The sequence below is a fragment of the Galleria mellonella genome, unplaced genomic scaffold (genome assembly GCF_026898425.1).
Source record: "Galleria mellonella isolate WM207_F2 unplaced genomic scaffold, CSIRO_AGI_GalMel_v1 utg778, whole genome shotgun sequence".
In the NCBI taxonomy this organism is placed as follows: Eukaryota; Metazoa; Arthropoda; class Insecta; order Lepidoptera; family Pyralidae; genus Galleria; species Galleria mellonella.
In genome coordinates, this window is record NW_026442150.1 from 1,213,016 (window position 1) to 1,230,000 (window position 16,985).

Here is a 16,985-nt window from a genome sequence, read left to right on the forward strand (position 1 = left end):
GAAAAAAGATTTTTCCATATCAATATACAACTGACGGTCTGACAGATTGACAGGTAAGGATGAAGTCAGATCAGTTGACGTATCGTGATGAATTGATTAATAATAAATCACGATGGTTTCCAGGGACAACCATGTGGATGACGACCTGACTCAGTATTTTTTTTTTAATGGGTGATTATGGAATGGTAACCCCACCCGCGCTATCGGTATACACCGGTGGGGCACCAGTGAGGGGTGATAGGTGAGGATGAAGTAGGTCAGTTAGCCCACCGTGACGAATTCAACAAGAATTGTTCACGATGGTTTCTGTTGTGTTTGTGGGTTTCTATATTGGGTGTAGTATTTAAATGCTATTATTATAAACAACAGATTTATTATACGTATTAATTTTGTAAAAGCAAGCGATAGCAGACAGCGCAAATCTGACAGAACATTTTGACATTTTGTGTTGAGGTGCGTTCCGAGCGTACGTAACACTCCCCCACGTTGTAACTTAAAGGTTCAATCTGTTTGTAGGTTTTCTGATTCTCGTACTTCGGCGAAGCACAACTGGTTGCTCGACACCACTCGGAGATGCCGGCGTAGCTACTGGTGCGAGCTGTGGCTGTGTCACATTCTCTGTAATAGAACCTGGAACAAATAAAGATTTTCTTTTCGAAACAGGCTTATTATTCTCCGTTCCTGTTTCATGGCAGGGTGAAGTTTCCAGTACAGGTGAGTCAGGTAAGTATTCTCTCCCATCAGGTGTATAATTCAATCTTCTTTCTTTTTCAGGTGATGATACAGATGTCGCAGCTGGCGTGGCTATCAACTTAGGTAAGTAAGGTAAGTATGTAACATCATTTCCTTGAGTACACATAGTTCTTCTTATCTGATCTATATGCCTTGTATGTATTTTTCCATCCACTTCCACATTGTAGTGTAGTTTTCCTTTCTTTTGTATTACTTTCCCAATTTTCCATTTATTACTGTCATAGAATCTAATCTGCACTCTGTCTCCTTCTCTATATATTTTATTAAATCCTTCTGTATTTTGTTTCATATTCATTTCTGTAGTTAGATCTCTTTTTACTAAGTCTATTTTTGTTCTATATAACCTTTTAAACATCATTTCCGCTGGACTTAATCCTGTAGTATTATTAGGAGTTTTTCTGTACATCATTAAAAATCTTGATAACTTTTCCCTTAATGTGCCTTTCTCATGGATCATGCTTTTAATTTTATTTTTAAAAGTTTGTACATATCTTTCAGCCTGTCCATTTGTAGATGGATGAAACGGTGCTGTAAACTTGGACTGAATTCCATTTTCTTTCAGAAATGTCATCATTTCTTCTGAACGGAACTGTCTTCCATTATCTGATACTATAGTTATAGGTAGTCCAAATGTAGTAAATAAGTTTTTTAATATTTTAATAGTAGCTGTAGTTGTTATGTATGTAGTAGGTATTACTTCTAGCCATTTGGTGTATGCATCCACAACAATCAGAAAATATTGATCAAAAAATGGTCCTGCATAATCAATGTGAATTCTACTCCATGGTTCTTTTGGGTATTCCCAACTGTGTATAGGTATTTTTGTAGGATTTTTCTGTAATAAACAACATGGTTTACATTCATTTACCATTCTTTCTATATCTGCATCTATATTTTTCCACCAGACATAGCTTCTTGCTAGTGCCTTCATTTTTACAATACCAGTATGAGCTGTATGTAATTCTTGTAGAATTGCAGGTTGTAATTGTTTTGGAATGACTATTCTTATTCCATAGAAAATGCAGTTACTTTGTATAGAAAATTCATGTAGTCCTTTTGTATAATTTGTACCTGATTGAATATCCTGATATAATTTCTGTAATTCTAAATCTTTAGCTGTAGCTTCTTTAATTTTCTGGAATGTAACTGGTAGTACTGTAAGTTGATTCAAGTAGAATACATCATCATCTGTTAGTTGGTTATAGTTTACTGTAGGGTGTTCTAACCTTGAGAAATAATCTGCATTTGCATGTTCCGTAGACTTCCGTACTTTTATATTGTAGTCAAATCCAGCAAGAAAATTTGCATAGTGTAATAGTCTTACAGCGGTAGTTGTAGGCATAGGCTTTTCCGGATGAAGTATTCTTGCTAGTGGTTGATTGTCAATTATTAATGTAATCTTGCGTCCATAGCAATAATGAAAGAACTTTTTCAAACCCCATATCAATGCTGCTGCCTCTTTATCCAGCTGGCTGTAGCCTTTTTCTGCACTGGTAAGTGATCTCGATGCAAATGCTATTGGTCTCTCCTTATTATCTGGCATAATGTGTGACAACACTGCACCAAATCCAACAGGTGATGCATCAGTAGCTAATGTAATTGGTAAGTGTGTATGAAAGGGTGTAAGTACCTTTTCGCTACATATTTCCTTCTTTAATTCTTGAAATTAAGTTTCACATTCTTTTGACCATATAAATTTTATATTTTTCTGTAGAAGTGTATATAGAGGATTTAGTTTTGAAGCTAGATTAGGAATGAATTGTTGGTAATAATTAACCATTCCCAGAAATGTTCTTAATGTAGATACATCAGTGGGACGTGGACTATTCTTAATATCATTTACTTTTTCTTCAGTAGGATGCAAGCCGTTCTCATTTATTTTATGTCCCAAGTATGTAATAGATTTCTTCAAGAATTGGCATTTATTTTTATTTAAATGTAGTCCACACTCTTTTAACTTTTGAAAGATAGTTTGTATTCTTTTTAATAATTCTATGTATGTCTGTCCTTGAATAGCTATATCATCGAAGAAACAGGCTGTACCTGGTAGTCCCTGGAGGGTCTGATCCATGTATCTTTGCCATTGATTTGGAGCGACTTTGACACCAAACATTAGTCTATTGACTTTAAATGTACCTTTGCATGTGCTGATGGCTTGCATTTCAGCTGTGGCTGGGTCAGTTTTCATGTGTAAATATGCCTGATTTATATCCAAGGTACAGAAATATCTACCACCACTTAGTTTGGAGAAAACTTCTTCCACTCTTGGGATTGGGTACTTATCATCAAGTAAATTTTTATTTAATGTGGCTCTGTAATCAGCACACAACCGTACACTGCCATTCTGCTTCACGACTGGTACTACAGGCGTTCCCCATTGTGAATATGTAACTTTCTCTAATATCCCAGCCTTCTCTAATCGATCAATTTCGTTTTCAACTTTTTCTTTTAGTGCAAACGGTACTGGTCTTGCCTTGATGAAAATTGGTGTAACATTTTCTTTTAAACTGAATTTCACTGTGTAGTTCTTTATTTCTCCAATTTCTTCTGAAAATATCTCTCTATATTGATCTATTAATTTTTCTAAATTTTTCTTGTATTGTTCTTCAGTTATATCATTTTTCCCTATCTCTATTTTATTTATTTCCAAACGTACTCCTAATTTTCTTAACCATTCTCTTCCCACTACTGGGTCGACTTTCCTATTAAGAACAAATAATCTTCCTGTAATTTTCTTATTTTTGTATTGTATTTTTATGTTACAAATTCCTATTGGGTTTATAATTTCACCAGTATAAGTTCTCAATTTTATTTTTGAATTTTCAAGTTTTAAATCACTGAAATATTTATTATAATATTCTGTAGAACAGGTGGTGACTGCATGGCTCCTGTATCCAATTCCCATGTATGTCTCTCTTTGCTATGTAATTGTAATGTAATTTTAAACTTTTCATCCTTTTCGCTGTTTTCTATTTTATGTATTTCATAAATTTCATCTTGACTTGAATATTCTTCATCTTCAATTGTTGTAATTTGTTTTTGTGACTTAAAGCAAACTGATTGGATGTGTCCTTTTCGGTTGCACTTTTTACAATATAATTTATTCTTCAAATAACATTTATTTGCCTTGTGGTTTGATTTTCCACATCTATAACAGCTGCCTTTCTTACCTGTATTTTTGTAAATTTTTGGTATAGGTTTTTGTGAAATTTTATTAATATTGGGCATATGAACATCTGGCCCCATTTGTTGGGTTTCACTTTTGGATGTTTCGATTGCCATTGCAATCCTTATTATTTCATCAAATGATGTTTGTGATGATTCTTGTAATAACCTTTCTTTAATTTCTGAACTGCGAAGACCTCGTATGAATTGTACACGTAAATGTGTATCAAATGTTGTAGATTTACATGAATTGCAGATAAAATTGCATTTTCCTCCTATTTCCTTTAGTCCCGCTACGTAGTTAGCGATAGATTCATTTTCATTTTGAATCCTTAAACAGAATTTGTGTTGTTGAGCAACTTCTCCTGGTTCTGGTGCAATATGGTTCTTTAATATCTCAACAAGTTGTTCATATGTTTTATTTTCCAGTGTATCTGGAGCAGTAATATTTTTGAGGACTTGGTAATATTTAGCACCAATACAATTTAAGAAGATTTGCAACTTTGTAACAGGGCTTGTAACCCCTTTAAGATTAATATAATTGTTCAATCTTTGTATGTATGATCCAAAAGATTCGTGGAGTTCGTCATAAGGTTGTAAAACAATACCACTTACTGTGTTATTACTTGTAGTTTGCTGTTGCTGCATAAACATGGTTTGCATCTGCGCTTGTTGATTCTGCACCGTACGTAGTGTCTCGGCGAGTGACGACATAAGTTGCGTAAATTGTACTTCCATTGTAATGGATACAGGAATTTGTGAAGCGGGCTATCATCACAGGGAAAGGAGCCCCTGGATTGGAAGGAAGGGTATGTATGTAGGAACAATTGGGTTATTGAACACGTGGCTGTCCCGCCATTTCACTTTAGGTGTACCGATTAATGCTGCTGTACCAGTTAATCTTCGATCCTCGTCGCCAGTCTGTTGTGTTTGTGGGTTTCTATATTGGGTGTAGTATTTAAATGCTATTATTATAAACAACAGATTTATTATACGTATTAATTTTGTAAAAGCAAGCGATAGCAGACAGCGCAAATCTGACAGAACATTTTGACATTTTGTGTTGAGGTGCGTTCCGAGCGTACGTAACAGTTTCCAAGGGGAACCACGTGGAGATCGACCTAATAGGGCATATTGCTAGCAGTGGGGCTGTCAAACTCCATTACTAACAATCCCTTTCCCCCCAACTCAGTATATTGCTAGCAATGGGGCAGTTAGTCCCTATTACTAACAATCCTTTCTCCCCGTTCCTCGCCCTCCTATTAGAGATTACAACCGCAAGCATAGACTTAGTATAATCTACTTATTCATAATCTAAGATCGTCTTCAAATCTATTCTAGTTTATTCTCAGATTATGACAGTACAAAGAGTATATAACCAAGGGATAGTGAGGGGAAAGGGATTGTTAGTAATGAAGACTGAAAATCCCATTGCTAACAATATACCTAACCAGTTCGACCTCCACACGGTTCCCCCTGGAAACTGTCATGATTTATTCTTCATGATGAATTTATCATGATAGGTTAACTGACCTGTTTTCATTCTCATCGATCACCTTTCACTGGTGTTCCGCCAGCGTTTCCTGTTAGCCCTGGCGGGGACACCAATCCATTTTCATCCAACAAAAAAAAAAAATAAGGGATAGCAGTACATTCTTAGATTATATAGATACAGTGTCTCCATACAAATGCTTCGAGAAAAGCGGGACAACTTTTTCACACAATTTTGCGTAACAAATAGTTATGAGTGATACCGTTTATAACTTCTATATTTATTTTGTCTTATAATTTTTGCATCTTTTTATTACGTAAGAACTCATTTTTATTAAATATAGATACATCAAGATACATTGTGTACGTAAGTATATAGAATAAAACGATTAAAACGAGTCAGCTAATTTGACAATTAACAGACAAAAAATCGACCCGTTTTGAAGCTCTATATAATCTAAGAGTACGTTATACTATATCTATGATTTAACGGTGTTTTTTTTTAATTGGCAAAGGGCTAATGTTTGCCTTAGAATGTTGCTCATTATGCCGCCAACAAACAGAAAAAGAGACGGCATGTTAAAAAAGAACGGTAAGGATTTAAAAAAAAGAACAAATTAAGCTGTGGTTAAATTCTTTTTTTGTATTTCGAGTAGTGCTATTGGAACAGAAGCGAGATAATTTTGCTATTTTTAAATATCGAAAAATTCAAATTTTCGAATAACACGGTGTATTCAGTTATTAGTTGGAATTTAAACTACTATTATTATAAAAAGAATAAATATTTAATTCATTGTTAATTAATGAATAAATTCAAATACTAGTCGATTGATTTAGAAATTCCTTTGTTTTTATACAACTTAAAATGGCAAACAAGCTGACGGCCCACCTGATGGAAAGTGGTAACCGTCGCCTATAGACATGAGCAGTACCATGGACATAACAGAGTATACTGTTTCGCCCTTTACTCTGTTACCTGTAGCAAGCTATATGGTTAGCAAGAAACAAGGGCTGTATTTAAAAAAATAATCGTGCGAAGCTGAAATGGGTCTCTAGTATGAAATAAAACAATAAACACTTTAATACTATTTTATTATTACAATATTCTGTTATTTATTATATTTTGTAAAACACAAATATTACATGAATCAGATCTGGTAATTTTTATAACAGACATATTTTGTATTAAAAATTTTTTACACCACTGTGGTGGCAAACAAGCATACAGCCCACCTGATAGAAAGTGGTAACCGTCGCCTATAGACATGAACAGTATCATGGACATAACAGAGCATACTGTTTCGCGCATGATACCCCCATGCGTTACCATTCCTGAGGACTCGGGTGTTATACCTCTGTACCCAGTAAACTCACTGTCATATCCCACCCTTCAAACCGAAACACAGCCATGCAAACAAAACTGCTTCACGGTAGAAACACGAATGGGACAGAGGTGGCCAAGCAAACGACTTTTGTACAAAGTCTCCCTCTGGTAAAAAAAAATACTGTTATAAAAATTTATTTTTACAACTGAAACCGCATTGTTTCAACATTGCACCCGAGCGAAGCCGGGGCGGGTGGCTAGTTTACAATATAATCTTATTCTAAATTGACTAGAAGCCACATAGATATGTAGTTTATCGCGCACCCATAGATAGAGTCGAAGCATAGGCATTTCTCAAGGTACCTATTTATTGTTTTTAACAATAAATAGGTACCTTGAGAAAAATTACTAGTAAAGGATCTATAACCTATTTTTTTAATCTGAAACTTCTGATAGTAATAGTGGTGGTGAATCTTCGAGTGTTGCCAGTCATACACATACTAATTGTAGCGGAATTAAACAAAATAATTTTAAACAAATAACCCGAGTGTTGCCAGTCATACACATACTAATTGTAGCGGAATTAAACAAAATAATATTAAACAAATAACCCGAGTGTTGGCAGTCACACACATACTAATTGTAGCGGAATTAAACAAAATAATTCTAAACAAATAACCCGAGTGTTGGCAGTCACACACATACTAATTGTAGCGGAATTAAACAAAATAATTCTAAACAATTAACCCAAGTGTTGGCAGTCACACACATACTAATTGTAGCGGAATTAAACAAAATAATTCTAAACAAATAACCCGAGTGTTGGCAGTCACACACATACTAATTGTAGCGGAATTAAACAAAATCATTCTAAACAATTAACCCAAGTGTTGGCAGTCACACACATACTAATGGTAGCGGAATTAAACAAAATAATTCTAAACAAATAACCAGTTATATGGACTTAGGCAGGATAACACCTAATTCAGTGAAATATTTACAATATATAGGAATTGCTATATGTATATTATTCAACCATATAATAAAGTTACTTTCATATTTATACCAGGCATGGGTGATATGGATACCGATCCAATATCTGGAGTCGGGTTAAATACATTTATTATAACGTTGTATGTTATGGGTGAAAATGGTATGGTAACCCCGCCTGCGCTAACGGAATACGCTGGCGGAGCACCAGTGAAGGGTGATAGATGAGAATGAAAACAGGCCAGTTAGCCCATCATGATGAATTCATCAGGAATTAACCATGATAGTTACCAGGGGGAACCGCGAGGAGGTAGACCTGTATTCCCCCATTGCTATATATTACTCACGCCTAATTTATACTATTTATTAATGATTAAATATAATAATAAAAAATTATAGACAGGGATTCAAATCCGCCGTCATATTTATATGTGAACACGACACCTTCTGTCCGGTGGGCACTGCTATCCTGAACAGCTTGCCTTGCGGCATACAAACGCACACTTTGAACTGTCCCGTTGACGATTTATCGGTTTTATTCACCGGCAACGCTATTGGTAAATATCTCACGTCTACAAACACTCCCTCCTTGCCGCTGAGTACCACAGAGCCGTTGATTGACTTCAGGTAGATATCCTGATCAGCCTTCCATAGTAGCTCCTTGGACTCCATACGTGTGCCTTCCGCGCCGCGGAGGTGTGCCGACGTGTTCGACCTGAGGAGCAGGTCCTCGTCCACCGGAGACGTTATCCGTTTTGTTGACAGTTGCTGGAAATTGAATGAGGTTTTATCTAAACTTCGCGTCTGAAGAATTTTTTTTTTGCAACACAGGGGGCAAACGAGCATGCGGCTCACCTGATGGTAAGTGACTACCGCTGCCCATGATCACCCACAACACCAGCGGCATTGCAGGTGTGCTGCCGGCCTTTTATAAAGGAATATGCTCCCAGTACCATGGACATAACAGAGTATACTGTTTCACCCATGATACCCCCCATGCGTTGCCATTCCTGAGGACTCAGGTGTTATTCCTCTGTACCCAGTAAATTCACGCCATATACCATACTTCAAACCGAAACACAGTCATGCAAACACAACTGCTTCACGGTAGAAACACGAATGGGACAGAGGTGCCCAAGCAATCGACTTTTGTACAATGTCTCCCTCTGGTAAATATATAAAATATAATATATAAAAGGCATAGTTACACCAGGCAGATCAAGGAAGTTTTTTCTTGATCTGCATATATATATGTATATATTCCTATACATACATATATATACACAACTAAATAGATATATGAACTTACTTTAGCATGTAAATTGTTGACGCCGTCTGGTAGATTCATTTGCGTAGCGCCGGTGCTGAACACTGTCTCCCCGGAGTCAGGGTCCAGCAGGTGGAGGGCGTTGACCCCGCGCACGAACACGCCCGACGTGTTCACCGTGAGCTTGGTGTCAGAGCGGGACAGCCTGACGGCAACCGTAGGAGCATTTGAAAACAGCAATGTCAATAATCTTAACACTAGATACAAACTAGCTGTTAGTAAAAAATAAATTTAACCAATTTTATTAAAAAGACTTGCGAGATGGCCAATTTCAGCGATAGAACCAGGAGTACATTACCTGGTCTGCAAATTGAACAGAACTGATCCGTTCTCGCTAGTTATAGACATTGGAGTGTCCTTGTAGCTCTCCAGCAGTCCGTCCCTCTTGTACACGTGCTCCAGATCAGTGGCGCCGAAGAATTTTATTGCATTATGTTCAGGAAGGAATTCCATGCTCTCCATACCTGTGCCATTGAAAATGGATAACTGAATTTGTCTTTTAGTTGCATGGTTTTATAACTAAGGCAACCTTTGGATGGAGAGGAGTAATTATAAACAGTTTGATCGGAGACATGATGAAGATCCTATTATTTCTAAATATGGAGATATAATACATGTAATAATGTAAATATATATCCCTACTCATTATATATATATACACACACATACACCCACACACACACACACACACATATATATATATATATATATATACATATATATATATATATATATATATATATATATACATATTAGTTACCTCAGTACTTTAGTTAGTTATAAACCGATTTAGAATTATTTTTTTTTATCTAAAAGAGTTACAGATTGGTCCCGTAGAAATTTGAAAAAAAAAATGGTTTAGTAGATTGGTTTTTAAATTAAAATAACTGGTTTTGTCATAACTGAAGTAAGTATCTTATATTTATCAAGGGATCAAGCAGCCATGGGAAATAAATAGGACAAGGGATTGTCAGTAATGGGGATTACCAATCCTATTACTAGCAATGTACTCTTATCAGTTTAACATCTATGCGTTCCCTATGGAAACCACCATGGTTAATTCTTGTGGAATTCATTACAATTGGCTAATTAACCTGCTTTAATCTTCACTTATGATTTGTCACTAGTGCTTTGCCGGCGTATACTAATAGCACAGGTGGGTTTAATCAGATCCATTCCATTTTTAAATTCAAATTTATTTAAATTATGTCAGTAAAAAAGATTATAATTTAGTAGGCCATATACCTGAGAGGATATTTTCACCCAATTAAAAAAAAGTCTTAAATATGCCAATAATGGGACCTGCCGGGGGTGGCAGTCTTGAGCTACGTATGCCACTCAAAGGATTTTGATGGTGAAAAATAGTAAGTAAAATATTAATGGATACCCTTAAGTACTATGTAAGAAAAACTGAGAAGATGAATTACCATGTCCCAGTCTGAGGACGGCTAAAATCGTGAAGATTAGTATCAAGTTTCCAATGGCGAGAGCAAACAATAACACAACCAGCGTCCAGAAGGCGAAAGTCTTCCTCCCCTTGTGTACCGATTTGGTGACATCGTTCCCATTTTTATCGGAATAATTCTTGAGAACCGACGATTTGCCGAACACTTGACTCTGTGCTGATGTTTTAGTTAAAAGCGCTTTCTCCGCGCGGTTTCTCTCCAAAGTGCTTTCCGACATCGTTTCCGATGATGGGGACACTCCGCGAAGGCCGTTCAGCATTTCGCACTATATTCTTTATTCCGGTTTTCTATAGGAAAGCATAAATTTAAAAATAGCTCGATGTTTTCACAATACTGACAATTCAAGTCAATCAAATTATTGAGCGAAGATTACGTGTTATGATTGGCTGATCGGTTAACCAATAGAATTGATACAGTTCAGTGTTGCGAGAATTTATTAATTTTTCTACTACGGTGAAAAAGTTTTTGCATTGCAAATAAAACCTAACATAATATTAGGTGTCATAAAGAGCAAAAGTTACAACTACATTATAATAAAAATACGTTTAGCAATTTCATAATATTATCATATCAAAATAATGAAATGTGAGTCACCATAAAACGTTGTACTTATATTTATCTTTTTTCTTTAGTAGTATTTACAAAAGAAAAAAAGGAATATAAATATATGTGTTTATCTATACCTGTATATAAATTATTATGTAAAAGTTGTTATAAAAAAGTTTATATGTAGGAAAATATAATTGTCTACTATTTTAGTAGTTATTAAGTTGAATGACAACATTTATTATGGCGTGTAATTTAAAATTTGAAAAAATTTACGTATCTTAAATTTCAGTTAGATATTTTGGAAAAGGGCGGGAAACGTAAAATTTGGCTGTCGAGTTTTTCTGAATTATTTATTTATTTATATTATAATATCGATCAGATAAGTTACAAATAGCATTTATATTAGTTTAAATTTGTATATATTAGTTTTGTGTAATAGTAGCTGTAAACTAGGTAAGTTTCTGTATATATTTCTTTTTAATATATGGACCCCCCGGATGATCCCGGGGGTACGGTCCCCGAGGTCGCTCTTCATGTAATTATTAGTAATAATGAGGATTCTATGGACACAGATTGCTCTGTTAATATTTCTGATAATTCTGGAACAAAACGAAAACGTAAATCAGTAGCCGGCAATGTTTGTAGGCATTGCAATAAAAAACGTAGGAGGAATCGAGGAGGTGAAAACAATAAGAATAAATTTTCATGTGAATGTACTCAATTCAACGAGGAAAAGCAGCAACAATCTTCTAATAATAATTTAATAAATAATCAGGAGAATGACTCATCTCGTCCACATAACTTTATTAGTAGAGTTTATTATGAACCTCATGATTCTGCTCCATTCACCGTTCACATACAAAAAGTTTTATCATCCCCGGATGATAATTCTACACTTCACCCAATAGCCTTTGGACGTTTCCTTCAGAAAAGTCCTTTCAAAAATGTAATTGATGGTAGTCTGAAAAAGATAGGGCGAAATAGATTATCATTAGCTTTCTCTAATTATACAGATGCTAATTCTTTTATAAATAGTATGGATTTAAAATCTCATAATTATAAAGCCTTTATACCAACATTCAATTTAACAAGGATGGGAATAATAAGGGGCATCCCAACTGCCTGGTCTGATGAGGAAATTATAGAAAATGTTTCAGTTCCATTAGGTTGTGGCAAAATTTTGAAAGTTAGGCGTTTAAAGAGAAAATCTCTTGTTAACGGTAAATCTGAATTTGTAATGACTGAATCCGTTGTTATAACTTTTGATGGTCAAGTGTTACCTAAGCGAGTTTTCATATGTTATAATTCATTGCCTGTTGATTTGTACATATACCCTACCATTCAGTGTTATAATTGCTGTAGGTATGGCCATATTAAAAATCAATGTAGATCTGTTCCACGTTGTTATAAGTGTGGTCAGGGCCACTCTGGAGAATCCTGTTCTGTTCATGAAGAAGATTTTTACTGCTGTTTATGCCAAGGTGCTCACCAGGCAAACAGTAAAAAATGTCCAGAATTTTCAAGGCAAAAGGCAATTAAAGAAACAATGGCTAAAAGTTGTATCTCTTATGCTGAAGCAAGCAAATTGCATGCTCCTTCTATTAAATCATATGCTGACACTCTAAGATCTAATCCAGTTATTGTAAATAGTACAGTAAACTCAAACCAGAATGGGATTCATAATGTAATTTCTCCTCATTCTAATAAATCTTATAAAAAAACTGTCATAGAAAAAATTCGTCGTCCTCCAAAACCTTCCTATGGGTTTGATCGTAATGAATATATCACTTTAACAAAAGACTACAATCCTCCTGCTCCTGCAGATGGATGTGGTTATAAACAGCAAGATGAATCTAAACAATCTATTTCTGAAATAGTAATAGCTCTTTTAAATTTATTAACACAATTTAATATCATTCCACCGTCCAACGTTGCTTCTCTTTCAAATGCATTCATTAATATTTTAAATAATAAAAAGAACGGACTACCAAGCCAAAGTTCTGCAGTGGAACTGCCGTAGTGCAGTTAGTAAAAAAACAGATTTAATCTATTTAATAAACATGTACAAACCTTTGTTTGACATGTTTATTAAATAGATATAATAGATAATAGAATGAGTCCTCAGATATGGGTGATTTGAATATCCTAAATTGTCTTCTCTATGACCATTCTGTTCTTTTCAATTCCCTCCTTTCCCTCCGTATTCCCTTTCCTACATCAGTTCCAGTATTATTGTTTCTTGATAATTTAGAAGTATATTATTTGATTTCCTCTTTTATTCTTATCAATAATAGTAAGTTGCAAATTTTCTTATTTTATGTACTTTACATATATATGTATATTTTTAATGTTAAATATATTGTAATATCTATTTAGGTATCTGTCCTTTTCCTTGTATTATTCACTATTCAACTTTTCTGATCCTTATCCTAATCTCCGTCGTCCAAAACTCCTTTACTAAAATGCTGTTTCCCAAACTTTGTTTTTGGCGGATGCACTTTGTGCCGTGCCATAAGAAAGAAAAAAAAAAAAAAAAAAAAGAAAAAATTTCAGTTATTGGACTTTTCAATTTTTCTGTTTTATTTTAAAGAATATATCACAAGCTTAGTAAAAATTACAGTAATGTTTAATTAATTTAAAGAATTTCTATTCAAAAACGGTGCTGTTTCGTTGGGAAATAAAATAAAATTACAATCGGAGACCAAAGATATTGGAACCATAATACTGTTTAACACAAAAGGCTATGAAAAAAACGTTATGGATAGATATAAAAAATGCGAGCTTCTGAATATAATACAGCATATAGATATTTACGGTAAACTCCGTTCGAACTACGTAGAACACTGTATGAATAAAAAAAATGTATCTCAAGTATCAATGACCGCCATTTCTTCGACGTCTAAAAAAATTATATGCGGAGATTGTTCGAACAAAGATTGTGTAAAAGATACATTGTTGGACGATAAACTTAGTAAGCTATCAGTGACTACTAGGGTCTCTGGTTTGTACCCTGGTAACGACATTTTGTCGAAACGAAGAAAAATTTTGTGGAGAAAAAGGAAAGTTTTGAGTTAACTAATCAGATTGTAATTCGACGGTACAGTTTTCTTTTTGTTCATAAGTAAAATTGTTAGTAAATATAAACTGTTTTTTTTTTTTTAATATTTTACTGACCTAGGTGTTATCTGGCGGAAAGCCATATATCACTTATTAGTTGACTAGAATTATTACTTTTCATCCGTTACATTAGTGTGCGTGCGATTGCCAACACTCGAAGATTGACTACTGTCATTATTACCAGACGTTCTACAGCTATATTAGCCATCAGTCACCGATCTCCATTCAGTCCACGCACGTTTTGTGCAATATGTTTCACCTCTCAAGGCATCTTCAGGTAAATCTATAGATTGTTGCGCGGAGCATAGTGTTAACCGTTCGGCGGTTTTTTTTTATGGTTGAAAATGGTATGGTAACCCCGCCTGCGCCAACGGGATACGCTGTCGGAGTACCAGTGAAGGGTGATTGAGAAGAACGAAAACAGGCCAGTTAGCCCATCATGATGAATTCATCAGGAATTAACCATGATAGTTTCCAGGGGGAACCGCGAGGAGTTCGACCTGGTTGGGTATATTGCTAGCAATGGGATTCTCAGTCTCCATTACTAACAATCCCTTTCCCCATAGAGAAAGAGATTGTAAGTACGATATACAGATATTGCTCTATATTACCCATTCCTAGGTATGAAATGTAATGAAACACAAAATGGTAGTAAATTATAAATTTATTATATAATTGTCTTATTTAGTTCACTTAAATCAGTATCCTTATCTAAGCCGCCACCCCGTCTTGTACGCCCTCGTCGTCTGTAACAAAGCAGATCATTAATCACTTACTAGTATAAACGGGTTCTTGCTTCGATTTTTGGGAGTGCCTAGATTTGGAATTCACTTCTATACAGCCTATATATAATGGCAAACAAGCTGACGGCCCACCTGATGAAAAATGGTAACCGTCGCCTATAAACATGAGCAGTACCATAGACATAACAGAGTATGCTGTTTCGCCCATGATACCCCCCATGCGTTGCCATTCCTGAGAACTTAGATGTTATTCCTCTGTAAATTCACTGCCATATCCCACCCTTCAAACCGAAACACAGCCATGCATACACAACTGGTTCACGGTTAAAACACGAAAGGGACAGAGGTTCCCAGTGCCCAGAGGTGTAAGTAATGGAGTTCTAAGAGAGTATAACAAGCAATATACTCTATCAGGTCGACCTCCATGCGGTTCCTCTTGGAAACCATCATTCATTCTTGTGGAATTCGTCACGCATGAGCCGACTGACTTGTTTTCATCCTCACCTATCATCTCTCACTGGTGCTCCGCCAGTGTATACCGATAGCGCAGGCGGGGTTACCATTCCATTATGACTTATTGAAAAAATACCCTTCAACCGAAGTGCAGTTTTGGAAAGTCTTTCATGGTAGGCAGGCAGTACCTTTGTCATCTGTGTCCATAGGCTCGGGCGTCTCTTGGTAGGCGGGCGCTAGAGGCGAGACCACGACCCCGTCCCATACAGTGATCTCCGTGGAGATGTCCTTTCCGCCTTCGAAGGCCTGCAGACCCAGCACGTATCGATGCCCGCCGCGCGCCACCACGCGAAGAAGCCTGCACACCAATTAAAAAAAAATATATATTCGACCGACCTAAAAAAAAAGATTCTCATTTCAGTTATATTGCTTTTTATGTTTCATCATCATCACCATCATATCAGCCTTTAACTGTCCACTGCCTCCCCCTTAGGGGGTTTGTGTGGGGTCCCTGGACATAAAGGGAGTAAAGGTAATGAAAAGGCCGATGAGTTGGCGAGAAAGGGATCAGAATCAAAAATGGTAGGTCCTGAACCGTACGTTGGCACTTGCATCAAGTGTTGTTAACTCTGCCCTTGAGGAGTATGTGAGGAAAAACAGCAAAAGGAATGGAGGACTTTGAAGGGTCTTAGACATTCTAAAAAGTTCTTAAATGACAATGTCGAGGGATGGGATAAACTCATCTACAGCGGTGGCAGACGACAGGCAATACTCATTACGCGTGCCCTAACTGGACATATACCAATAAGGCATATACTACACAAGATGGGTCTATCTTCGGACACTCTGTGCAGACTGTGCGGGGACAGATCGGAATCTATGGAACACTTGATGTGCAACTGCGATTCGTTGGCAAGTATGCGTATGAGTCTACTGGGAGCGGCTTATCCAGAGCCAGGGGACTACAGATATCTTAAACCGCGGGATATCGTTAGGGTAACACATAAGATCTATGGAATGATGGTATAAGGCAGGTGGAAGCACAAAAGATCCGTATGGGTCGACGTGCAACGGCTAAGCTGACCCCATATGCGAAAATAAGATAAGATTAGGGGATTTGTCAGTAGTTGCTACGCTTGGCAAGCGGATTGGCAACGGCATAATCAGTCACTAAGAATTTTGGCATACACACGCTATATGAGATAGAGAAAAAAAAGATAGATATTTTTTTTTAGTTCTGTCATTAAACATGTCCCAGTCACGTGGGCTAAGCCGCGTTTAAAAGCTAGTATTAAATGTTAAAAGCTAGATTTGATTTTGTTCTTGGAGTGGATAACCTTAAAAATACTCGTGGTGCGTGCGTGCGTGCCGTGTGTACGTACGTCTGCGCGGTGGCGGCGGCGGGTTCCTGCGCGGCGAGGTCGAGCGCGGTGTGTGTGTGGCGTGTGGCGTGTGTGGTGTGTGCGTGTGTGCGTGCGTGCGTGCGTGCGTGCGTGGCGTGTGTACGTACGTCTGCGCGGTGGCGGCGGCGGCGTCCTGCGCGGCGAGGTCGAGCGCGGTGTGTGTGTGGCGTGTGTGGTGTGTGGTATGTGCGTGTGTGCGTGCGT

General features: G+C 36.6%; 2 protein-coding genes across 2 annotated transcripts in view; both read right to left on the reverse strand.

Annotated features, from left to right (window-relative positions):
- Positions 1 to 7,117: 7,117 nt before the first annotated feature.
- Positions 7,118 to 10,881, reverse strand: LOC113512228 (uncharacterized). Its single transcript, XM_031910608.2, has 4 exons — positions 10,478 to 10,881; positions 9,349 to 9,514; positions 9,033 to 9,195; positions 7,118 to 8,491 (listed from the first exon to the last, which is right to left on the reverse strand). The coding sequence occupies exons 1-4, from the start codon at positions 10,773 to 10,775 to the stop codon at positions 8,117 to 8,119; spliced, it is 1,002 nt and encodes a 333-aa protein (XP_031766468.1). The 5' UTR covers positions 10,776 to 10,881; the 3' UTR covers positions 7,118 to 8,116.
- A 3,947-nt stretch (positions 10,882 to 14,828) lies between these two features.
- The window catches only part of LOC113520112 (interleukin enhancer-binding factor 2 homolog), a 16,220-nt gene continuing 14,063 nt past the window's right edge, over positions 14,829 to 16,985 (reverse strand). Inside the window, exons 8-9 of the mRNA XM_031910607.2 lie at positions 15,567 to 15,736; positions 14,829 to 14,928 (exon numbers count right to left, since the gene is read on the reverse strand). Of these exons, the coding sequence (XP_031766467.1) occupies positions 14,894 to 14,928; positions 15,567 to 15,736 (205 nt within the window). The 3' untranslated portion in view covers positions 14,829 to 14,893. The remainder of the gene's footprint in view (positions 14,929 to 15,566; positions 15,737 to 16,985) is intronic.